The sequence below is a fragment of the Hevea brasiliensis genome, chromosome 2, assembly GCF_030052815.1.
Source record: "Hevea brasiliensis isolate MT/VB/25A 57/8 chromosome 2, ASM3005281v1, whole genome shotgun sequence".
NCBI classification, from domain to species: Eukaryota; Viridiplantae; Streptophyta; class Magnoliopsida; order Malpighiales; family Euphorbiaceae; genus Hevea; species Hevea brasiliensis.
In genome coordinates, this window is record NC_079494.1 from 122499932 (window position 1) to 122525685 (window position 25754).

Sequence of the window (25754 nt, forward strand, 5' to 3'; positions counted from 1 at the left end):
TAATCAAATTACCTAAAAAAATAAAAAATATATTTTATATTATTAAGTAATTATTAATAAAAATATATTTATAATTTTTTATTTATAAAAAATAATAAATATAATTTAGTATTAATAAGATAATAATTATAAGTTAAATATTATTATAAACTCATAAAAATAATAATCATGAATAATATAATATTATTAAAACTATAATTAAAATATTAATTAATAAAAATTCTGGTATTTTGGTTATCAGATCAAAGGTAACTAAATCGATGCTAACTGAAAATCGAATCAAATCGAACTTATTCTTATCAAAATAATTGAATTTTATCGATTTTGTTTGATTATTCAATTATAACCGAATAATGTATATCCCTAATGTTGTCTAAGAAAATTTAAGGAGTGATAGTTTATAATCAACATAATACTACCTCTATTCATTCTTTCTTATTTGTCGCATTTATTTTATTTTTATTTATCACATTTGAATTTTGTATGGTGATTAAGAAAGTTATTGAATAACTTCAATTTTATAAAAATATAATTAAATTACTCAATTCTCACATAATTACTCATTGTATAAATATTTATCGTATTTAGTAGAAATAAATGATAAAATTAAAAAAATTAATTAAATACTCTTTAATTTTTTAAATATGATATTTCTGTAAAAAAAAAAATCAAATGTGATAAATAAAAATAAAAAAATTACTAATAAATAAATAAGTATTCCCTCCATCCCATATTTTAGAAATTATTTTTTTTCTTACTTTATTTATTATTTTAGAAAATTAAAAAATATTAATTATTTTTTTAATTTTACTCATATCTATTTTTTTTATTCTCAATATATTTATTTTTTATTATTTAATTATTTTCTTAATTTTAATATAAAAACTTTAAAAAGTAATTAAAATTTAACGGAGAGTAAAGTAAAAAGATTTGAAGCAATAACTACCATTTTTTTGTGAATTTTTTGGAACGCGGATGAATGAACAGAAGAGGCTTCTTCTGTTCAAAAGATAATAATGTAAGCAAGTCTACTCATTCAGTGTCATAAATGCAGTCAAAGGGTGAGGTTGATCACTGACTGTTTTTGGAGAGACAAGCAGAGGCAGGCTTTCTGGTATGTGTATGCATCAACATATTAAAGCTTCAATATGAATATAATTTGTAAATTGATAAAATCTTATAATGAGAAAATACTAAAAATTTAAATCCTCTATTACATGAATAAGCAGTGTAGAGACAGAAATTTGGAGCTGCAGGCCAAGGGTATGTGAAAATTATGGAAAAGAAGAGGATGATTTGATTGGTCGGGGATTTCGTGCAGGAGACGATGACCCTTTCCTTTCATTTATGATGTCGGCTAGTTGCAAGAACTGTTTTGTAAGTTACATGCAGGGCTGCTACCCCACATGTCATTTACATTTAATGATTTATGTTTTTATTTTTATTTTAAAAAAAATTGACAAATTTTTAGCATCATCTGGTCTCACGCGCATGAAGATTCTACATGGGCCCTAAACAAAAAGCCCAATGAAACTTACCCGAGTCCAGAGACATGTTACAATCACCAGTAATGCGAATAAGGAGAAGGACAATGGACTCTTCAGTTACATCGTTCTTAATTTTTGCAGTCATATAAATGAATAATATATTCCATATATTTAAAATTTACAACAGTTTACTTAATTTATTTATAATTAATTTTTAAAAAAATATTTTTCCACAAATCAGTTGCAACAGAAGCATCACATTCACATAGAGGCGACATGCTTCTCGTACGCATTATTTTGCATCACCATAGCGAATGGTACCAGAGCAGCTGCAACACATTGATATTTACTAAGATTTAGTCTTCAAATTCACAAACCCACGCGAGACAGGAACTTGTATACAAGAAACAGACATGGAGATTGACAGCAGAAAAGCATCAATAGGACATTAGAAAATAATCGAAAGATATTAATGCCTTTATTCCACAAAGTACATCCTTAGATGGGAAGCAAGCGGAAAAGAACACCACTTTTTGCACGAAGTACAGCCTTAGATTCGACAGTGATAATACTAAGCTCATAGTACCAAACCAGTCTTGTCATGGAAATCAAACACAACACAGAACTGGACCCAGCATCTATCTGGAGTTTATAAAACCATTAAAACTCTAACCTATTAACGTTTCAGGCTATGAAAATCCAGAAACCAAGAAAAGCATTCCAGGGTTAAATGCATATAGCAATCAAGTCTTCACCAACGATACTTAATTCTTAGAAGTCGCCCTCAGTTACAAAGCTAGACACCATCTTTAGTTGACAGCCTGGGCCCTACAAGACAAGTAACGAAAAAGCCATCAAAAGCCAAGCTCGTACACATTAAGCTAATATCTATTATAAAAAACACCAATAATAAATCCATCTTGCAGTTAAGGATGATACATTTGTTTATTGATCTTAGTTTGAGATAACCCAAAACTGAAGCAATACAATTCACTAGTTACATTGATCAATTTGAGTTTCAATTTCAAAATTTAATTTTATATTGATTGATCTTCCCCCCTTTGATCATAACTAGGTTATGTTTTAATCATAAAAACATAAAAATAACAAAATAGCTTATTTTAAACTGTTTTTTTTAATGGCATTTAAAATGGTGCTTAGACAAAGAGGATTGGTTCAAATAGTAAAATTCAATAAGCTCCCACTAAGTTGAGAGTTAAGAGTCTTATAAACTGTCCCTCTTAAGAGGCAATTTGTAAACTCCATTACAATTCCTCAATGAGGTTGGTGGTATGCCCTCGACTGAGGGAGCCTCCCCTGACGTAAACTTCTTTATACCAAAAAAATAGGTACTTTTTCTGAAAAGTGCTTTTTGGCTCCTGAAACTTGATGCAAAACAGGTACTAAACCACCAAATGATTACATGCAATGGGACTTAAACGATGGTGTCAGAACCTCTCTAGTTAGCAAATGAACAACCAGAAGACATGAAATGACAACAGTAATGAAATATTAGAACATCCAACATCAAAGCACTGAAATGACAATCTGCCATGTATGCACTCCACTGCAATTACTCACCATTGCTAGCCATTGTTGCCACTCATCATTGTTGAATAAAGGGCAAGATATCTACCACAGGTCACCGGCAATATATTGCCTGATCAATATGGGGAGGAATTTGCTTAATTTCAGTCCCAAGCTCTTGCTCAATCCTATACCTGTTGGAAAATAATTTGGCATTACAGAAGGCAAATTAGAAACCCATATTACTAGCAGCAAAATTACATAAACGGAAGAGAGAAAGGACAGGTAAAAAAGCATACAAGTTAAAGCGGTCCTCATAGGTGATCAAATTCACAGCCAAACCAAGGTGTCCAAACCTGCCTGATCTACCAACCTGCAAGTGAAACAAACATCTATAAGGATACAAAATATATTTTCATCAACCAAATATCAGAAGTTGCTGTATCCAACATACCCTGTGAAGATATGTTTCAGAATTCTTGGGGAAATCAAAATTAATAACTACGTTCACTGCTTGGATGTCTATACCCCTGGTAAACAAATCTGCAACAAGTGGCATGTTGACGTAACTATTAGAATATCATATGCCAAAATCTTTAACTACCATTTGCCAATTATTACACTTTGCCTAGCTTACACGCTGGAATAACTGTTGCACAAAATAAATACCACCCAACCACATAGTAGAAAAATCAAACAGCACAAAATCAAGCAAAAATTATTTCTATGTAATTTTGAGGAAGCAAAAATTCTCATTAAACAAGAAAAAGATCAATTGATTTTACTATTTTGCACCTTCATGTAATTTTGTTCTTCACCCCCTCGCTCACTTATTTTCCTCCTCACCTTGCAACATGACTACAACAACTCACAGCACCTCAATTTGCCTATTATTTCTATGCCTCTTTTTAGCAATATCTCTCTTACTAAACCTGATTTTTATAAGGTCAGATAGTTGAGCCTAAATTTTCTGAACTAAATTAATAAGGTAATTTGGCCCCATTTTTTTAATTTCCTGATTTGCAAATGCTTAAATCATTAAAAGGAAACCTTCTATAGTTCTAATTAATTTTGTCACTGAAGTCTTAACCCAACTGGAAAGAAAAAAAAAAAACTCAAGGTTGGGTTTCATAAAATAGGTTAAACAATATTAGAGAGAATTATGATTACCACCTAGAAATAAGTTGTAATGGAAACTATAGCAGCTGATATAGACTTGTGCAACAGGCAAAAATAACATCAGTAACATAACATACCCGTACAAACAAGATTCCTGCATGCACCATTGCGGAAGTCATGAAACACTCTGTTACGATGGTCTTGCAACATCTTTGCGTGGATATAAAAACAAGAATATCCGAGCTCTGTGATCTTCTTGGCCAAAAGTTCTACTCGATTCACAGAGTTGCAGAATATGATTGATTGGTTTATTTGAAGCTACACAAATCCCAAATTGTATCATATTCATAAAAGGAGAAAAGAAAGCACACTTCTTAGTTCTTATCAATATCAATGATTGAAGAAAAAAAATGAAAAGGATTCCTATTTTGCGTCGATAGTATGATAGGAAGAAAGTATTATAGTTGAAATCAAACCTTAGAGAAAAGAGTGTTTAGACAGTGTACTTTCTGCCGTTCTTCAACAAAAGCATAATACTGTGTAATACCCTTGAGAGTAAGCTCATCCATAAGATTGATAATATAAGGCTTTTTTAAATATCTATCCTTGAAATCCTTAACAGTAACAGGAAATGTAGCTGAGAACATCAAAATCTGACGAGCTGGAGGAAGAAAGCGAATCAGCTGCTCTATAGAGGGTTGAAATTCTGGAGACAAAAGTTTATCAGCCTGGAAAACAAATGCAAGCAAGATCAGCCTGTTGCGCCTTCGGAAATTAAATTTAAAGAGATAACTTACAATAATACGAAAATTAATCACTACAGATAAGCTAAAAATCTACAAGAACAAACAATCAAGGAAAATATAGATACAAAGAATATAAAAAACAACCATATTGAAATTATTCTTTTAAAAGGTTGCAAAGCTCCTTCATGTGGAAGGATAAAAATGTTACAACCTTCAGAAGGAACAGCTAGACCAAGAAATTATGTGAAAAAGGAAAAAGTGAAAAATAGGATAGAAGCAGAAAATTACCTAATTAACCATCCTACACATTGCTCTCTAAGAAATTATAAAAACAGAAAACCATAGCTGGCTTGGTACCTACCTCATCCATAACAAGCATCGAACAATCTTTCAAAATGCAAACACCCTTCTTTGCAAGATCTAGTATTCTTCCAGGAGTACCCACAAGTAAATGTACTGGTTGGTATAAACGCATGATATCATCTTTTAGACTTGTACCACCAGTGGTGACCATTACTTGAATTTTCAAATGCTTCCCAAGCTCCTTACAAACTTGTGATGTCTGAAGAGCCAACTCCCTTGTTGGAACAAGTATAATAACTGTTCAGAAGTGCATAAATCAAAGTTAGTAAACATAAATGCACATACACACACCCAAAAAGAAGATTCGATGTTTAGATCCTGATAACATATAAAATTATACATAAATACCATCATCTCAAATGAAGCATAAAAAAATATTTGTAGTTCGTGCACTCTGTGCATAAAGAGGGTACAGTTGGTTAGGCCTGCATAAAATTAGCAGCCAAACCCACTCACCAAATTACTAGCAGTATGCATAGTCTTATTTCATCCCTGACAGAATTCTACAGTAATTATCCCATTCTCAAGCAGCATTCACCTACTAAAACTATAGTTGCACAAATCACAAGTTAACTTGTGATTTTACGAGTTATAACAACCTAAATGAGTCAAAACATTACAATTTTATATTCTTTTTTGAACAAAATTTATTATATTGCCATTATCATAAATATGAGTTAATTTCTTTATATCATTCATCAAAACAATAAAATGTTTTTCATAGCTAATAAATTTCTATTATTTGTATTTACAACTTCTCAAAATTTGCATTATGCTATTACACACACACACACACACACACACATATATACATATCAGAATACTAAATAACTTTAGTCATTCTCATATTGATACCTTGTTGAAGAAAATATTACATTTAAAATTAAATTAATTTGATTATTAGACTTAACAATATATTAGAAAACTTACAACTTTTATAATGATCTAAATACATTTTAAGATTATTTTATATGGTTCTTAAAATCTTACGATTTTACAACTCAATTTTTGAGTTTAGACACACCTCAACAATTCTTGGTTAAAAAAGTGAGTTTAAGAACCTTGACTACTACTAAAGCCAGAAATCGCCAAATATACCAATCAAAATAGGAATTGTTGTAGTTTACTTGGTGACAAAAATTCTATCCGTCTGATTGTACAACTAAGCACACAATAGCCATGAACTTAGAAATATGTTCAAAGATATAAAATATGTATAAGTATACAGAAGCTGAATGATCAAACCTTGAATAACATTGTTATCTTGGTCAATTTTTTCCAAGGCAGGAATGCAAAAGGCTGCTGTTTTACCAGTGCCATTTTTAGCTCTAGCCAGAATATCACTACCAGTAAGAGCAATTGGTATGCTTTCTTCCTGAATAGGGGATGGTCTTTCAAACCCCTTCTCATAGATTCCCATAAGCAATTCACGTTTCAGAAAATAGTCCTCAAATTCATTTCCTTTTGTGGCTGTCACATCCTGAACAAGGTATATCACAACTCATAGGCACATAAAAAAAATGTCTGCATGCACCATTCTAGTTCATTAATCCATTTAAAAAAATGGTACAATATTAGTTTTCATCTGACTACAGGCTTTAAACTATTTCCAGGAAAACAAACCCAGGCAATCTTCATAAGGCACAACTGCTCTCACATGAGAACTCGTGTTCAGATAGAAGAGCCCCGTTAACCCTAAACCTAAGAACTGATAATGCAAGCAACTAAACATTCTCAAATGATACATTCAATATATTATTCATATTCAAGGAAAAGCAAAGCAGAAATGAAGTGCCAAAGAAAGTTCTAGAAGATCATAGTAGCAAAGTACAGCCTACCATTACCAGTAACACTAGAAATATGCACATGCTAACACCTGAAATACTTGCCTTTTTTCAGAATACTTCTCTAAAGATCCAAGATATCCTACAGTTGAGAAGATGTTATCAGGTAAATGCATAATGCAGTTCCCTGCATCCAGAGCCAAAGGGAACTGAAAGATAACAGTTGTAGCTCGCAGAGGGTATAGGAAGCCATTTAATCTCATACGAGTTTCACCTATCATTTTATTGTAATTTGCAATCTTCCAATTTCATAGAGCAATTTTCTAAGATATCTAAAAAATCTTCCATAACTTACAATTTCCTTGTTAAGTCAAAAAGCCAGTCCATCTCTTTATCACAAATAACTAAGAATTCCCAGCAGCCGTATATTAATCACAGGCCAAACTCTATCACAAAGAGAAACATAAGGGGAAAGATTTCTCCGGATTCCAAATACATAAAAAAGACCAAAATCTTCTAAAACTCCTAACAAGGTAAGTCACATAATCACAACCATGACTTTGCAAGCATGTAAACAAGTAGTTAAGACCCATACCTCTGTTTTGTAGCGTGTATCAGGTGGTGGTATATTTAGCCTCGCCTTCCAATCTTGCGAACTAAATAAACAAATAAATAAATAATGACTCAGCCACCAGTAATGGAATAAGAATGTCTTGCATGCTGAAATACTGATATCATGTCAAAAAAGCTATGCATGGAAGATTGTCTGACGTATACAAAATTAAAGCACCTTGGAGAACTTCTAAAGCAAAACAAAAATCTAAGATCCCTATCCACAACCACAAACCCACATCAAATATTCAAAAGCTACTCGGCCAGCTCAAAAGCAAACCAAGCCAGACTCATCTCGAATCAGAGACTTCTGGCACCATATTATTTTCTGCCATGTTGAAGTATGCATTCACCCCAATTTTCATTCACCCAAAATTTTTTTTTATACTTACATTTCCCAAATGTGGAATACTCCGATAAAAGTCACCTACTCCAATAACTCTTCTCATTTCGCGACAAATGACAACAATCAAGCAAATACCATAATACCCAAATTCACCCAACTCAAAGGGATACACAAAGAGATGGGAATACATTTAGGTCCATGCCAAACCGCTGGGCAAAATCTTTGCAGCAATCCGCAACACAATAAAGGATACTCAAAAAGTAAGAACTAAGAATACATAGACTACCAGCAGCACGCAACACATAGAACGAATTTACGAAATAAAAGACGTATTTGAAATACATAATATGTACTGTGAGTCTAACGCTAAAGCGGGACCTTGAGTCAATGGCCTCAGACTGAACGGTCTTCTCAACCTCGTCAACACTGGAATCTGCAGGAGGCAACTGGCTCCTCCTCAACCACTGCTGCTGTTGCTGATGTTGTTGTTGTTGCTGCTGTTGATGTTGCTGGTGTTGAAACTGTTGGTGATTCTGCATAAAATTCCTCTGCACATACTGCTGCTGCGGAACCCTCGACTGAAAACTAGGATTCGCGTTCATAACTCCGCCTCTACCGGCGCCTATCCCCGGCGGATACCGCCCTCTATTATTATTATTCATCATCAACAACCGTAAATCTAACTAACTAGCCGATTCAAACCCAAAATTTGTGCAAAAACTACCAAAAGAAAACCAACAAAAGAACTATAACCGTCAATAGTTACCAAACCAATGGGACTAAAAGCTATAGCGTTTGGTGAAGAATGAAATCGCAAGTTGCCAAAATTAAAGTCTAGCAAAGGAAATTTTATACAAAAAAGAGAAGAATGAAATCTAGGGTTTCTCGACAACTCGTGAATACAAAGAAGGCAGGAGCACCGGAGGAAGATGGTGAATACAAATATAGGGTTTAGTTGTTTTGGGAGGAAAGAGAGGATGGAGATCGTAAACTAGGAGCAAAATCAGGGTGTAAAATTCAGCGGATCTTAAATGAAAAGAGAAATGGATCAATTTTGGGTGGTCCGGAGAGGTAAATGGAAGATTTTTGGTAGTATTACGAAGCTACAGGAAGACGAGAGAAAGGTCATGCGCTGATTCATGGCATTTGGGTTGGACGTGCGAGTGAATGGGTTTGGGTTAGCGGAAACGCGAAGAGTGACGAAGAAACCGTCTCCTAGGGCATCAAATGATTTTTAATATTTGCATTTGTACCCCCTTTCTTTTTTTATATTGCGTAAATTGCCTACTTTATTTAATCAATCTGCTTCCTCGAGGCTAATTAAACAATCCATCTCTTAATCATCAGTTTTAGTGGGGGATTATTTAAATCATTAAATCCATTATTTTCAAATCATTACAATTCATTATTATTTAAAAAAATAAAAGTATAAAAAATAATAAATAAATTGAATACATTGTAATAAGAATTGACGTCTTAATATTGTCCTTTTCATTAGAAATATATAATTAAAAATTATTTTTTATAACATAAAATTTCTTCAGTTTTATAACCTAAAATTTCTTCAGTTTCTCTTATATTTAAGTAAAAACTCGTTCTTCTTACTAGATTCGCATACTTTTTTATACAAAAAATCACATAAATAAATATAATTTATGTTATTACTTATTTAGCCGATGTGAAGTACAGTCTGTATTCTAACTTTTAAGAAAATGTCTAAATTATTGTGTAAACCCTCGATCCTCTAGAAAATGTCTAAGTTGCTGTGGTTTTGCACATAAATGATGGGTTAGGGTATGCTTCACTCATCATTATCCATTTTCTTTCCCTCTCTTTTTGTCTTTTTTTTTTTTTTTGCCTTTTTTTAAATTTTGAGGATTGGACTTTATTAACAGGGAATAATTTGCATTTTTTTCTTAAATAAAATGAGTAGTTCCTGTGCTCCACCTCTACGAAAGTGTTGGGGAAGCAAGTAGCTGCTTGCTTAACTCTATTAATTACTGTAATGTATTATGGAAGCATATAAATTATAAAATATAAATTAAATATAAAAAATAATAATATTTATGTGATTCACCCTCTCTACATAGGATTACATTTACGAATATATTATCTTTCTTTATTATTAATAAATAATCAATCATTATAAGTCAAAACTATACTACCCATTAAACTAATTATATTCAAGATAATTCATACCACATAATTGTTTATAGTGAATATATTAGTTAGTTCTCTCAGTCTCCTTTAGACATAATCCAATATATTTACTACTTTGACTGCTACTCCACAAAAGGTATCTTTGTAGTATCTTCAATTATATAGGTCTAATGAATTCTATGTCATTTCCTTACTTTAAGCCGAAGTCTTTCTCCTACAATGGGCAAAGCGAAACCTCAGCAAAGCCCCTCTCTATATTATGCGACAACCCCTCTTTATGGACAAAGCGACTCCCAATGGGCAAAGCCAATTCCTATCGGTGAAGCCAAATAACTTTTTCTGTTATTCTCCTATTTATATTGTTAATTCTTTTAATTTTAATCTGATTAAAAGTCAAACTCAACTGAGAAATAATGCTAAAATAGGAGTCCTACTCTATATAGGAAATACACATTCGTCCTATTAAGTTATATTTATCAAACTCAAATTAAAAAAATATACTTCTCCAAATCTCATTAAAATTTTGAGTCATAATTCTAATATTTATTTCAGGATTTTAAAGAGTACATTTTAGGATTTTGTAATGGATTGAAGCCAAATCAGCCAAAAGTTTTCTGATAATACATCAACTCTAGAGTAAAACAGTGCATGATATCCTATCAAGAGAGTGATGTTTAAACAACCAGGGAGCTAGATAATACACAAATTAGTTATAGAAAATACAAATCATAATGTCTCAGAAGGTGAACTCAAAATTTATGACTTTATAGACAAAGATGAATTTCACAAATTGCCGTTTTCAGCAACAACCCTATCTTTTTTTGTTGATGGAATTTTAGCTTAGCTAACCTTAACTAAGAAAGAGAGCATATTAGGAACAAAAGAAAATGGGAGAAGGTTATTCTTTTTATTGAATAATGATCTGCTTAAATACATGAGTTTGCAACTAAAAACCAGAAATAAAGGCAACAAACCTTATAAACTTTAGCTACTAACTTTAACAGCTAGTAAATAATAGAAAATCAAAATAAATCTCCTAAAAAATTGGTCAAATAGCATATGTTGCATTGAATATCAGTTGCAGCACTTACAACCTAATCTTAAAGACACTTGGCATTCAAACCTGAGCCTGCAGCCTTAGTTTCACATATGCAGCCACCTCTGCTAGCCATGTCAGCATCCATATCAGCAACCCTGCAGCTACTGATGCACACATTCAATACTCCTCCTTGCATCAGTGGGTGGAGATTCCAAGTTTCTCTCTTAGAAACTCAAACCTGCTTCTAGGAAGAGCTTTAGTGAAGATATCTGCTAGCTGGTTTTCAGTCTTGCAATACTTCAAGCACACTGCACCATCCTTTTGAACATCTCTGAGAAAGAACAACTTTATACTGAAATGCTTTGTTTTTCCATGAAAAACTAGATTGTTGGAAATGGTTATAGCTGCCTGATTATCCACAAAGACTTTTGTGCTTTCCTTCTGTTCCATATGCAAATCAATCAATAATTTTCTAAGACACAAAGCTTGATTCACTGTTGCTGTAGCAGCAATGAACTCTACTTCAGCAGTTGATTGAGCACTATCTCCTGCTTTTTTGAACTCCATGAAAATACTCCTGAGCCAAGTGTGAAGCAATACCTTGAAGTACTTTTCATATCATTATAGGAACCAGCCTAGTCACTATCCGAGAAACCAAGAAACTGAAAATCCTGGCTTTGTTGAAACAAAATTCCATGATCAAATGCTCCTTTGACATATATAAGCACGCGTTTAGCAGCTTTAAGATGCAATTCACTAGCACAATGTAAGAATATGGACAGAATACTCACAGCATGTAGTATGTCGGGTCTTATTGCTGTGGGATACATCAAGCAACCAATAAGACTTCTGTAGCTAGTCTCCTCCACTTTCTCAGTTCCATCTTCCTTGCAAAACTTCTCCTTTTGATTTATAGGAGTGCTCATTGGCTTGCACTCCTCCATCTGAATCTTCTTTAGGATCTCCTTAGCATACTTCTTTTGGCATATGAAAATGCCTTGCTGATTTTGTTTGATCTCCATGACAAGAAAGAATGCCATAGCTCCCAAGTTTGTCATCTCAAACACCCTTGTCATTTCTTTCTTGAATTGCTCAATAAGTGTTGCATTGCTTCCTGTCACTAAGAGATCATCTACATAAAGTGAGACAATCACAATATTTTTATCAGCATGCTTAACATATAGAGTGGACTCACTCAAACTCTTCATAAAGCCTAGGTCTAGCAAATGTTGATCAATTTTGCTGTACCAAGCCCTTGGAGCTTGTTTCAATCCATATAGAGCTTTCTTAAGGAGATAAACTTTGTTCTCTTGACCCTTTACAATAAATCCCTCCGATTGTTCAAACAAAATCTCCTCTTGTAGATATCCATTGAGAAAAGCTGATTTAACATCAAGTTGAAATACCTTCCACCTATTTTGAGCAGCCAATGCTAGCAGCAACCTGATAGTGTCCAATCTTGCTACAGAAGCCAAAGTTTATGAGTTATCTATACCGAACACTTGAGCATAGCCTTTCACCACTAGCCTTGCCTTGTGCTTGTTAATGGAGCCATCTGCATTCAGCTTGGTTCTGAACACCCATTTGACACCAATGACTTTTCTGTACTCAGGTCTATCAACCAGCTCCCATGTCTGATTTTTCTCAATCATTCTCAACTCCTCTTGCATTGCAACCATCCATCTTGGATCATTTTCAACCTCTTCATATACTTTTGGTTCAAGAATAGTAACACTGCATCTTTAATAAACATCAGAAAGCAATCTAGTGCCTCTTACAGGAGGGTCATCAACTAATTCATCCTGGTTTTTTATAGGATCAGCAATCAGTTTCTTTTCTGTAGTATTCCAGTTCCATTGCTCATTCTCCATGAAGTGCATATCCCTGCTTATGAGAATTTTCCTTGTGTGAGGTTGAAAAACTTTGCAAGCCTTAGATATTGAGCTATATCCCACAAAGATGTTAGGCTCAGCTTTCTTATCAAGCTTATCTCTTTTAATCTGTGGCACATGAGTAAAACACAAGCATCCAAACACTTTAAAATTTTACAAAGAGGGCTTGTAACCATACCAGGCCTCAAAAGGAGTCTTCCCATTCACTGCTTTGGTGGGAAGTCTGTTTAATAGAAATACTGCAGTGTTTACAGCCTTTGCCCAATACTTCTTAGGCAATCCTTTTTCATAGAGCATGCATCGGACTATTTCCACAATTGTTATGTTCTCCCTTTCACTCACTTCATTTTGTTGTGGAGTGAATGGAGCAATGAGTTGATGCTCAATGCCTGCTTCATCACAGAACAAGTTAAATTGTTCTGAAGTATATTCTTTGCCATTGTCAGACCTTAGAACTTGAATCTTGCAGAAACTTTGGTTCTCAATCTACTGCTTGAATTTCAAAAAAAACTCCTACAACTTCTGACTTAAACCTGAGAAAATAAATCCAACACATTCTGGTGAAGTCACCAATGAAAACTATGTAATATTTACTCCCTTTAAGTGAAGGAGTTCTTTGAGGTCCAGCCAGATCAGTGTGGATGAGTTGCAGCTTCTCAGTTGCTCTCCAAGTTGACTGTGAGAAGGGTAATCTTGCTTGCTTGCCAAATTGACAAGCCTTGCAATTTGGCACATTAGCTTCCAAGTGTGGCAATCCCTGAACCAGCTGATTCCTTTGCATAGACAAGACTGCTGCATGATGAAAATGACCTAGTCTTTTATGCCAGGTCTCTGTGTTGCTCATAGCAATAGGATAAGCTGCTTACTCCTCCTTCATTGGATCTAGTGAGAAGCTTTTGCCTCTCATTTTGATTCTGAAGACTTTCTTATCATTGGCATCCTTGATTAGATATTGCTTATCTTCAAAGACGACTTTAAATCCCTTCTCAAGTAACTGTCCTACACTTAGCAAGTTTTGGTCAATATCAGGTACAAACAAAACATCAGTAATTAATTTTGTACCTGTGTAACTTTTAATGGCTACAGTTCGCTTTCCTTTGACAGTAATGTGCTCACCATTGCCAATTCTGACTTTTGATACCTCTGATCTGTCTAGCTCTTTGAAAAGCTCTTGATCATAGGTCATGTGATTGGTACAACCACTATCCACTAGCCAACATTCATTTGAACTGCTGCTTGCAAAACAGGTTGCTATAAACAACTGCTCTTCCTCCTCCTGCTGGTCTGCAACTTGAGCCTCATTCCTCTGCTGAAAATTGCTTTTGCATATTCTCTCATGATGCCCCAACTTGTTGCACTTATCACACTTAACATCAGGTCTTCTCCAATACTTAAAAGGTGGATGACCCTTTTTGCCATAGTGTCTGCAAGTAGGAAATTCTTTGTTATTTCCTCCACTACTGTTGCTGGTGTTAGCATCTGCTTCTGGTGTGCTAGAATTCTTATTTTTGTTTTTTTTTATTTGCAATTTAGCTTGCAATGCACCCTCCAAAGAACCTTCAGCCCTCATTATTCTTCTTTGTTCTTGGGCCTGCAAAGCATTTAGTAGTTCTACCAAGCTGATTCTTGACAGATCTTTAGCATTCTCCAAGGAAGAAATGGTAGCTTCAAATCTTTTAGGGATAGTTACTAGTATTTTATGAACTATTCTTTAATTAGAAGATTCATAACCAAGTAATCTTACCTTTTTGACAATGCTAAGAAGCTTATCAGCATATTCTTTAATTGTCTCTGACTCTTTCATTTTCTACATCTCAAATTCTCTGACTAGGTTCAGCACTTGCATTCCCTTAATCCTCTCATCTCCTTCATATTCATTCTTGAGGAAATTCCAGATTTCAAATGTTGATTTCATTGTCATAATTCTGGTGAAAATTGTTGATGAGACAGCAGCAAACAAAGAAGCTCTTGCCTTTGACTTTCTTGCTTTCCTTTCCTTATGATTTCTGAGCTGTGCCAATGTTGGATTGTCTGGTAATGGAAGAACTTCGTAGTCTTCCTCAACAGCTTCCCAAAGATCATTTGCCTCTAGGTATGCCTCCATTCTGACTACCCAGACATGATAATTGTCACCATTAAACACTGGTGGTGCTAGTGCTGTGAATAGTATTTTAGAATCTATTTATTTAATGGATGGAAGCAAGATGTTTAGGCCTTTTTGGTGAAGGTCACTCGGTTTACTCACAAGTCCCTTTAAGAGGACAGCTCTGATACCAATTTGATGGAATTTTAGCTTAGCTAAACTTAACTAAGAAAGAAAGAACATTAGGAACAAAAGAAAATGGGAGAAGGTTATTCTTTTTATTGAATAATAATCTGCTTAAATACATGAGTTTGCAACTAAAAACCAGAAATAAAAGCAACAAACTTCCTAAACTTTAGCTACTAACTTTAATAGCTAGTAAATAACAGAAAATCAAAATAAATCTCCTAAAAACTTGGTCAAATAGCATATGTTGCACTGAATATAAGTTGCAGCACTTACGACCTGATCTTAAAGACAATTGGCATTCAAACCTGAGCCTGCAGCCTTAGTTTCACATATGCAGCCACCTCTGCTAGCATGTCAGCATCCATATCAGCAACCCAACAGCTACTGATGCACACATTCAATATTTGTTTAGCTTTTGCCTGCTTCCTCCACCAAAACCTTACCTAGTGGATCGCCTTTGGACAACTTTTCTTCAGCATCATTTAAAAGTTCCATCTTTGCTTTTACCTCCAGGGGAACTTTCTAGTTAATTTCTGCTTTTAGTTTCACTTCTTTCTTTGAGCTCATTGAGCCGATGAACAATGTTTAACTTTTCAAGCTTCTGCTTCAGCCCAAGATAAGCTCCTGGTCGTCACAAATTATCCTTAAATTCTTCCATTAATTTATCTGCCTTATTCTTTGAGTTACTGTTGATGGGCTGATTAGGTAGACAATTTTGGGCTTTAGATAACTCCAACTTGACTGATTCAAGCTTTAGATATCTCCAACTTGATTGATTCTAGAATCTTTCTTCTTTAAATTTTCAAGCTCCTCCTCTACATTGGCTGTCTATGGTTTGTTGGCCTCAGATGGTTTCATATGTAGCGTTTCCTCTTTGCTCCATTGACATTTCTACTTGGAAGCCTCTAATATATCTAAACTTAAGCATCCGGTGATAGAGCAACTCTTCCTAGTCTATATTTCCTAGTTCCTACATTCATATGAGAGCACTTTTGTAAGTGGAAGATGACTAGGAAATCAAAAAATAAAAAAAGCAAGAAAAGTAGATTTGCAAAATCTTAAAAGAAAATTAACCAGTGATATAGTAATGTGATTTGGGCCATGGTAATGTTGATTTGTTCCTAGTTACCCTGACTGCTGTCCAACTCAGTGATATAGTAATGTGGATTTGGGTCATGGTTTTTGACCCTTTTTCCTCTCGATTCAATGACTGACTAGGCAAATTATACAGTGGTCCTGCTGCATGTACCCTAACTGCATTTGACCATTTATTAGTCAGAAGTTATTGCATGGCATCCCTTCGATCTTGACTATTTTTTAGTTTCCTTGTTTCCAGGATTGTGGATGGAAAGGATGGGGATAAATACCCTGTGGAGGGTAAGAGTGTGTGGCTCGTGCTAAAGCTGCTGAATATCTCCTAGTTACATCAGTGGTTACTAGTGTGATGAATTAAACCGGTTTTGGTTTTTTCAAAGAATGTTATGGTTTATAAGGTTTCCTCTTCTATTTTATTTTATTTTAAACCATTTTCTGAAGCAATGTATTCCTATCATATTTTTCTAGGTCAGGTCATGGATGGAAGATGTATGTTCAGGTGTTAGTTGTAATGTAATTAAGACCTCCCCTTCTCCATCTGGCCAGAGATCCTGCTTAATATTGTAGCTCATAGCAGGGCTGGCGACAAAGGAAATTGTCACGACCCAACCTATGGGCCGGACCGGCACTAGGATCTGGGCCAGCTTAAAGCCCCCGAGACCCGTAGTAAGCCTAACTATTCCTCAAATCCATAACCAGGCCCACAATTTAAGCCCAATATGCACATAAAATAATTTAAATTACACTGTTAAAATTATAGTTCGTGCCAACTTAGCCCAGAAATTATCAGAAACAAAAATTAGGGGAGCCCAGCTCAACCCTGTTACCTCATTTATAACCATTTAAAACTCACAAAATTTTTCTTTTCATTTATTAATACAAAAACTTGAATTCATACAGTCCCTGACAGGCTTAATGCTACTACTAGCACATGCGGAGTCCTAAATTATAAATTTAGAGAATAATAATACAATTAAATAATCGACGTTAAACCTGCGAGGAAGAAAACATGTTGCTCTATAAAATAACTCCTCCTGTGGCCTGGAAAAATATTGAACAGGAGTGAGCGTTCGACTCAAAGAGTAAAATATCAATTTTAACCATAATCTCTATAACTATCTAAAACTAATGCACTCTGTAGAGTGAAATGCAACATCAACAACATTTTCACATCATAACATCAAAAAGGTAATTTGGAGCACTCACGCACCCTGTAATATCAATCATAATATATGGGAGCTGATCCCCTATACAGCTCTCTTAAATCCAACCCGGTGCCAGCGAAGAATTCAAGCCGGACTTTCGCTTAATAAACCAAATCGGGGGTCCCAGCGAAGAACTCAAGCCGTGACTACCCCCCGAAGGATCGGGTCCCAGCGAAGAACTCAAGCCGTGACTACCCGTCCTATCCATAGTCCACACCACATCACACGCACGCCAACACACGCACACTGCTCCAAATTACCACAACAACATCCATGGCACTTTAACAGTTATGAATGCAACATAAATCGTGCTTAGAGTTTAACTACATAAATATATGCATATAAGTGATGCATGGGCATGCTTGAACATATAATAATATCGAAATTACAATTAAAATTAATATTTTACTCACAGTACACCGATGACTATTGTGGCTGCTGGATGCAGAAAAATAGCTGCCTTCGATCACCTAGTAATTAAATTATAACTTTATTAGTACTAAGTTAAGATAAAACTCTAAAGAGGCAATAGACAGCCTAATTCATGCCGGAAATCCGGTAGAGTTTCCCCTATACCTGGGACTTACCCAACCTGCAAAAAGGCTCAAATAGCACTTCTAAATTCTCAATTTCCACAATCACATCTCATCAATATCACATGGCCCCTTTCTGGGCCCTCCAAATCAGACAATACTCAAAATCTAAAAAATTACGTTTTAGTCCCTATAATTGATATTTTTCAAAAATCCACTTAAACAAGCTCAAAAAATTCTAAAATTTTGCCCCGCGGTCCTTAATAATATTATAAGGCTATTGCAAAATGAATTGTAATTTTTTTTAATCACCCATGAATATTTTATTCAAGAATTTTACTCGATTCCATAAGATTCCAACATCTAATATATTCTTAATTCAACCTAATTAAATATTTACATATTTAAACCTCCATCCTCAAGCTTCAACCAATTATATAAAATTTAATTATCTTAATTTCAAATAATCTTATATGCCCATATGCTAAAAATCTAACTAAAATCTATCTATATTTTTCAAAAATTTTCTAAAATCACTCAAAAATTCAACAAACACCATAGAATATCTCCAAATAATTTTACTTTCATCATATATTTTTCTTAGAATTTTTCTCCAATTTTTCCTGTTTAAGAAAAACTGTATTTATGCTCCACAGACAGAGAAATAATAGAAACTGTCTTACTCGAAGTTTATCTGTGTCTTAAAAATTCTAAAAATTTACGAGGAAGCCTCTGGAAGTTGAATCATCTCCATAGCCCACCGGAGCCACCGCCGGAACCATCACAAGACGATGGCGGCCGCCACGGTCACGGTGACATTTGCCGGATCTGATAATACAAACATGGTACTCTCCTGTTCCTCAGTCCATAGTTGGTTTCGGTTCGTCGATCCAACGGGCGGATCGTCAGATCCGACGAAAAAGCTTGAAAAACCGAAACTTCTCTCCTCCATATCTCACTCATCCAACCTCCATTTGCTTCAAAATTGGTATCAAAAGAAAGCTCTGGAACAAGCTTTCAACGCCACCAGAATCGCCGATTGATTGGCCGGACGGTTTAATCGCACGAAAGCCGCGCCCATCGCACGCGTTTTCTCTCTCTTCTCCCTCTCTTAGCCGTCCGCCGTCACGAGGGTCGCCGGCGGGGTGGGGAACTGCTTGGGACGTCGCCGGCCGGTCGCCGGAGAAAGGAAGAAGAAGAAGAGAGGGAAGGAGAGGAGAGAGAAGAGAAAGGGGGGGGGAGTTCCTCCTCCCGTTTTTGAACCATTTTTTTTTTTATTAAAGTTGGCAGTGTGACAGTGGAAATCCACTGTCACACGCCAAGGTTTTTTTTTTTTTTGTGGTTACCACACACTTTCCTCCAGACACTGAAAGTTTGAAGTCTGATGATGGTTTTGACGCCCCAGAGAGTAAAAGGAGTTGTGGGCAACTCTTCTGAATACCTCTTCATTTACGGACTCGGAAGCTATCATGAAGAGAGACAAATGGGTCAATGAACACCTAGATATGGAAATTCATGAAGACAACACAACTTGAACATTCGTCATGGAGGCAACACAACTTGCTAGCGCAGTATAACGTCTGAGATGGTCTTTCCACGCTGGTCAATGATCCTCCAAGAGCAACAAACACCACCATCTATAATGCTTCTGACCACAACATTCAGAGAATGGATTCCCTACTTCATAAATTTCCACATCCAGGTGTTGTTTTTACATGTATTAGCCCCAGTCCACCAATAATAATAATAATAATAATAATAATAATAATAATAATAATAATAGCTAAAGCAACAATAATAATAAAAAAAATCTCTACTTAAATCTTGGTTAAATGGTTTTTTTACTTTTATTGTTTTACCCTTGCTAACTTTTTTTTTCAATTTTCATTTTAATTTATGATTCAACCAATTGTCTTCGCCTCATCCTTAAGTTTTCATACACAGCTTGAAACAGCAGCAAGTAGCAACACATGTAAAGAAGAGCCAAATTTTATAGACTCTCTCTTTCTCTCTCTCTCTCTCTCTCTTTGGTTTTTTAATTCTACTGTTAACTACTTATATATATATATATATATATATATATATATATATATATATATATATATATATATATAAATTCACATTTCAAAATTTAATTTTTTACTTTTATATTATTATTATTTATTAAAATAAAAATAGTGTTAGGTTATTTTTTTAAATGGAAATTAATTTAATTTTTTAACAGTATTATTATTTTCTTCTATTATAATTAGACTTTCTAATTAAATATTTTTATTATTAAATTGTATTTTATTCAACTATTATCATAAGAAAATAATAAATATTATATTATTAATTTTATTTGGTCTTAAACAAAATTACATATACATAACTACTATTCAATGTAGTGAAATATTAAACTTTTATTTTCATTGAATTGACTAAATGACCTTAATAATTATTGAAATAATAATTTTATTTATAAGTTGCAAGTATAATATTTCATATTATTATAAAATAGAATTAATTATATTTTTAATATTATTTTTTATTTATTAAATATATTAACATAATAAATATTAAAAATATAATAATTGTGACACCCCTCACTCGACTACAATGTAACTGAGCAAGGTATGTCACACTCGGTGCTGGAGCACTCTATCTTATCTTACTTTATTCTTTTAATGATTTTGGTTCTCATTTTATCTTAAAATAAATTATTATTCTATGGAGAAACTAGCGGAGTTTCCCCTATTTTATTGTCGTTTTGGCGTATTTTACTATTTACCTGCTTGAAATTTTTCAATAACATTTTATAATAAAAATCTCATCCATACTAATCATAATTATCTGATTAGTTCAAATATTCTCTATATAATTCAATTTCACATCCATTTCCATACATTATCATTCGTGCTCAATTCACATATCAAAATTCTCATATTTCCATTAATTTACATAATTTACAAAATAATTATATAATCTCATAATTTACATGATGTATAAATTGATTACATATGAAATAGCCAAACTAATGTGAGCCCTATCTACATGCATTGCTGAGGAGGTGACAACCTTATATACTTCTAACACTTCTACAAATCCGGACTCCAAAATCTCAATCTAATATCCACTGGGCTTTATCTTTAGTACCTACGCGAAGGAAACAAATCCATCGAGCTAAGCATTACTGCTTAGTGGTGCAATAATATAATAAGAAAATAATATACAAATAAAGATAGAAACAAAACATAATTCGGATAATTAAGATTTATTTATACTTCACATGCGGTTTCTAAAATTTAATCTGTTTTATCATAATTTAGTCTTATCATAATTTACTCTTATTTGAAAGTGTTTATTTCACAAATGTACAATAATAATGTATAATAGAAAAATAATATAAAAATAATAAATTTATACTTATATTATTATGTAAGTCACATTTGTAATATTTATTTATGTTATAATTTCCTTTGCTAATTTTTTAGCATTTTCTCAATACTTTCTAGGTTGTCTCAGATTATTTCATAATAAGTAAATTTTAATATCGGTCCAGTTCATTTTAATTCTTTCTAATAAATAACTATTCTAATTTATTTTAGGTCATCTTACTCATTTATTTTATTTAATTTCTAATATTTTTAATTGTTAATATTCTTAACTTATTTCAATAAATTTCACTACCCAAGTAACCTATGACAGGCTGACTAAACTGGATAACGGGTCGTTGGCATTGGACATCGCAGTGTTTCAGGCCGTCATATCATGGGATGTGTAAGCTCAGTATGTCAACCACGTATGCAGTCGGTATGGCTAAAAAGCCATGATAACATATCAGTATGGTTAAAAGCCATGATAACAAGTAATCGGGCATAAAAGCCATAAGTGCGGGCATAAAGCCATGAATACAGGCACAAAACCTTACGCTGTACTGCTAAAATAATACCCTATTGGCATGCTAATCTATTTAATCTGACACACGCGTCTAGGCAATACATGGGCACATAATACTATTATTTTACTCATTTATTTTATTTAATTTCTAATATTTTTAATTGCTAATATTCTTAACTTATTTCAATAAATTTCACTGCCCAAGTAACCTATGACAGGCTGACTAAACTGGATAATGGGTCGTTAGCACTGGACACCGCAGTGTCTCGGGCCGTCATATTATGAGATGTGTAAGCTCAGTATGTTAACCACGTATGCAGTCGGTATGGCTAAAAAGCCATGATAACATATCAGTATGGGTAAAAGCCATGATAACAAGTAATCGGGCATAAAAGCCATAAATGCGGGCATAAAGCCATGAATACAGGCACAAAATCTTACGCTATATTGCTAAAATACTACCCTATTAGCATGCCAATCTATTCAATATGACACACGTGTCTAGGCAATACATGGGCACATAATACTATTATTTTATTAAATACTCCGATTCTAATTTATAGTATTTTAATTTTTATTCATAGCAAAAGCATAAATACCCAAATTTTATTCCTACACAATTTATACAATTCATTATGCCATTTATGATAATTTTAATTCACATCAATCAACTTTCATATACCATTTGTACATCGAAATATTATCCTAAGGCCTTCCACATAGGTCATTCTCTTATGTCCTAGAATCATTCAAGTTTAAGAATTAAAATTTACTAATTACATTATATGTTCCAATTATAATTTCTAGTATTTTAATATTTTTCATAATAGAAACATAAATCTCCAAGTATAATATTTACATAATTTAGGCATTCATAATAAATATATATATTCATTAGATCATCCATAATTGTTCACAATTCAAAACAATGGTTATCATACACCATTGTATTCAAAATACATTTTCTTATCATTTATCCAATAATGGAAACTAAAGTTTTATTTATACATTCATTTATTCATTGCCCTATTTATATAAATTATTATTCATATTCTAAGTAATCCATAAATATTTCATGGATTTCAAATTTAACTAAATTTTCCTTAAATCCTAGTGTCATTCAAATTTAAAAATTTAAATAAACTATTTACATTATCTACATATTAACCATTACAATAACTTTCTAATTTATTATACAATTTCCTATATCATTGGGGTCACTCAACTTCACCATTCACAATTTACCTACCACATCTTATATTAACAACTATAACGGTTCTTATAGTTTGTTTTTCCACTTCACATAATTTAGTGGTTACTATTCACACATTATTCACTCAATTTGTTGATTTTTTCATACATAATGGTTACACGAGTTCTAACCACATAAGATTATCATATTTTGGTTCACCAAAGTGTTGGCATTGGTTGCCAATCATTAATCAATACTTCAAACCAATAGGAAATAAATCAAAAGTTTCAGTTTTTGGTGCTAGAGTTCACTATTCTATTAGGCAATTCTACAGTGAGAATTTAGCCAAATGTTCTCAATCAGAGTTGTTCCTTTATGTGTATTCTTTAATTCTCATTTTGAATCACTCCATTTGGAGTTTTGTAGCCCAGGTTATGACAATTTTACCATAACTGGCTGGATTGACCTGTACCCAGAATTCTGGACAGAATTGGTTCTGCCAAATTTGGTGTCCTGACTTTGATGGGCAATTTCATTTAGTTCTAGTCATAATTTAGAGTTATAATCCTCATGAAAGTTGTCCTAAATTGTCTAAGCTTTCCATTGATATAAAATTTAGGTCATTTGGACATTTATACATAGAGTTATGACACATTGTTCATTTAGTCAATTTCCAGGACCTTTGGTCAATTTCCAGGGTATTCTAAGTTTGTTTTCTCATCAAAGTTGTGTCATTATGTGTCTAATTTCATGTTCAATTGGCTTTGCACTAATTGAACCTACACCACTCAAGTTATAGCTGCCCAAACTTGCTGGACTCATATCCAGCCCTGTAGGTCCTATGAGGCAGTATACCTAACCTCAAATCCAAAGCCATAATTCACTTCAATTCCTCATCAAACACAACCAAATGGTCACTAATTGACCATTAGGATTTCTATTCACCAACAAATGAGCAAAACCCTAACTTCATGACTCAAACCCTAATTCTCAAATATTCAAATCCTATTTCACACACATCAACTTATGTTCAAAGTCTCATAATTACCATCAAAGCCACCCATAAACATCTTTAATTGCATCAAAACTCTTCAAACACTTTTGTAATTCATGGCTGCCAAAAATGGAAGTGGCTCATACATGGATATTTTCTTTCAATTCTTTCAAATTCTAAGTCAATTCATGCTTCCAACGTGAAGCCTAAAGAGAAATTAAAGAGTAGCAGCACTAACCTTTTTTGAGCAGAATTTTCCCAAGCTTAAACTTCACTTTCTCTTCAATTTTTGGCAGCCAAACACTTCCCCAGGAGGTATAAATAAGTTTTAATGAAGGGAGCCTAAGATTTAGTGGTGAGAATTCATGGGAATGGAAGAAAGAGATGAAACAACACTCATGGAGGTTGAGAGAAAGGTGCGCCGGCTGAATGGGGAAGATGAGTATAGAAATTGTGTTCTAATTTTACACAATTTTATCTCTTTTAATTAGGTTTATAAGTAGGTGTCATAATGGGATTGGATGGAAATGTTTTAATGACATCATAGTGATGTCAAAATTACTATTTAATTCATTTTATTTTCTACTCATTTTTAATTAAATCTTTAGCAATATTTATTTATATTTTATGTCATAATAATTATTTATTTAACTGAATAAGTTGGCCAAAAATCATCCCTGAAGACGAAATGACCAAAATGCCATTCGTTTTGCTTAATAGACTAAAATTATCTGTACCGATCTAAAAATTTTTCTAAGCATTTTATTGGCATTCTAGTGTCATCGAAACCTCAATGACTATTCTCTGGAGTCCCAAAAATTATTTCACATAATTTCAACAACTTCACGTTAGGGTCACCCATCACCGGGGCATCGGCTCATTTAATTTTGTTGTATTTTATTTCTAAAATTTTTTCTTAATTTTTCTTACACTTATTTAAATTATTTATGACTCCTCACTCTAATCTAATTATAGTTCCAGACACTTTAATTGTCCGATCAGACATTGGTCACCAGAACAGTAGAACGTACGAACTATCTAAAGAGAGGGTGTTACAATAATACTCGTAGCATTGCACAGGTACCTAAAACTTTTTAAAACTTTTTTTTTCTAGCCGAGACTTGAACTCAAAAACTTACAGTGGCAATTTCAATATCACAAATCTTTCTGTGTGCTCTACTTACTTCATTTCAGTCAGTCCTTCAAAGATGAAAAGAATGCAGCGGTCCGAATGAACTAGGTAAACAAGTAGCATAATTAAGAAATAGTATTTCATATAAAGCTAGGATTGGGATTGAAATGGTTGTGTTGGCAGCCAAAAAGCTTAATCTAAACTGCTGGATGACGGCTCGTTACTAAATACCAATCAAATGGTTGGCATTCATCTGACTTAACCACCACCAATTGAGTAAATAGCAAAAACAGTAGCTTTTCATTTTCCTTGATCAAGATTTTTCCATTTTAACCTCTATCAGAATTTCTATTGAATAAGTCAGAGCACCAGCCTTC

At 33.6% G+C, this 25754-nt stretch overlaps 1 protein-coding gene and 1 long non-coding RNA gene across 3 annotated transcripts; both read right to left on the reverse strand.

Moving 5' to 3' along the window:
- Nucleotides 1-1943: 1943 nt before the first annotated feature.
- Nucleotides 1944-9205, reverse strand: LOC110669478 (DEAD-box ATP-dependent RNA helicase 8). 2 transcript variants are annotated; one of them, XR_009146808.1, is made up of 10 exons: nucleotides 8363-9205; nucleotides 7622-7682; nucleotides 6488-6722; nucleotides 5241-5479; nucleotides 4610-4861; nucleotides 4271-4451; nucleotides 3469-3557; nucleotides 3314-3387; nucleotides 3069-3208; nucleotides 1944-2315 (listed from the first exon to the last, which is right to left on the reverse strand). XR_009146808.1 is itself a non-coding variant. In XM_058142087.1 (9 exons), exons 1-9 carry the CDS (start codon nucleotides 8647-8649, stop codon nucleotides 3130-3132), a joined length of 1497 nt encoding a protein of 498 aa, XP_057998070.1. In that variant the 5' UTR covers nucleotides 8650-9205; the 3' UTR covers nucleotides 2663-3129. The 2 variants fall into 2 exon arrangements, 1 of the variants encoding a protein (XP_057998070.1); XM_058142087.1 differs by lacking the exon at nucleotides 1944-2315 and having other exon boundaries at nucleotides 2663-3208.
- An 8078-nt stretch (nucleotides 9206-17283) lies between these two features.
- Nucleotides 17284-18119, reverse strand: LOC131170729 (uncharacterized). Its single transcript, XR_009141493.1, has 2 exons — nucleotides 18061-18119; nucleotides 17284-17483 (listed from the first exon to the last, which is right to left on the reverse strand). It is a non-coding gene; the product is annotated as an uncharacterized LOC131170729 (long non-coding RNA).
- Nucleotides 18120-25754: the final 7635 nt, after the last annotated feature.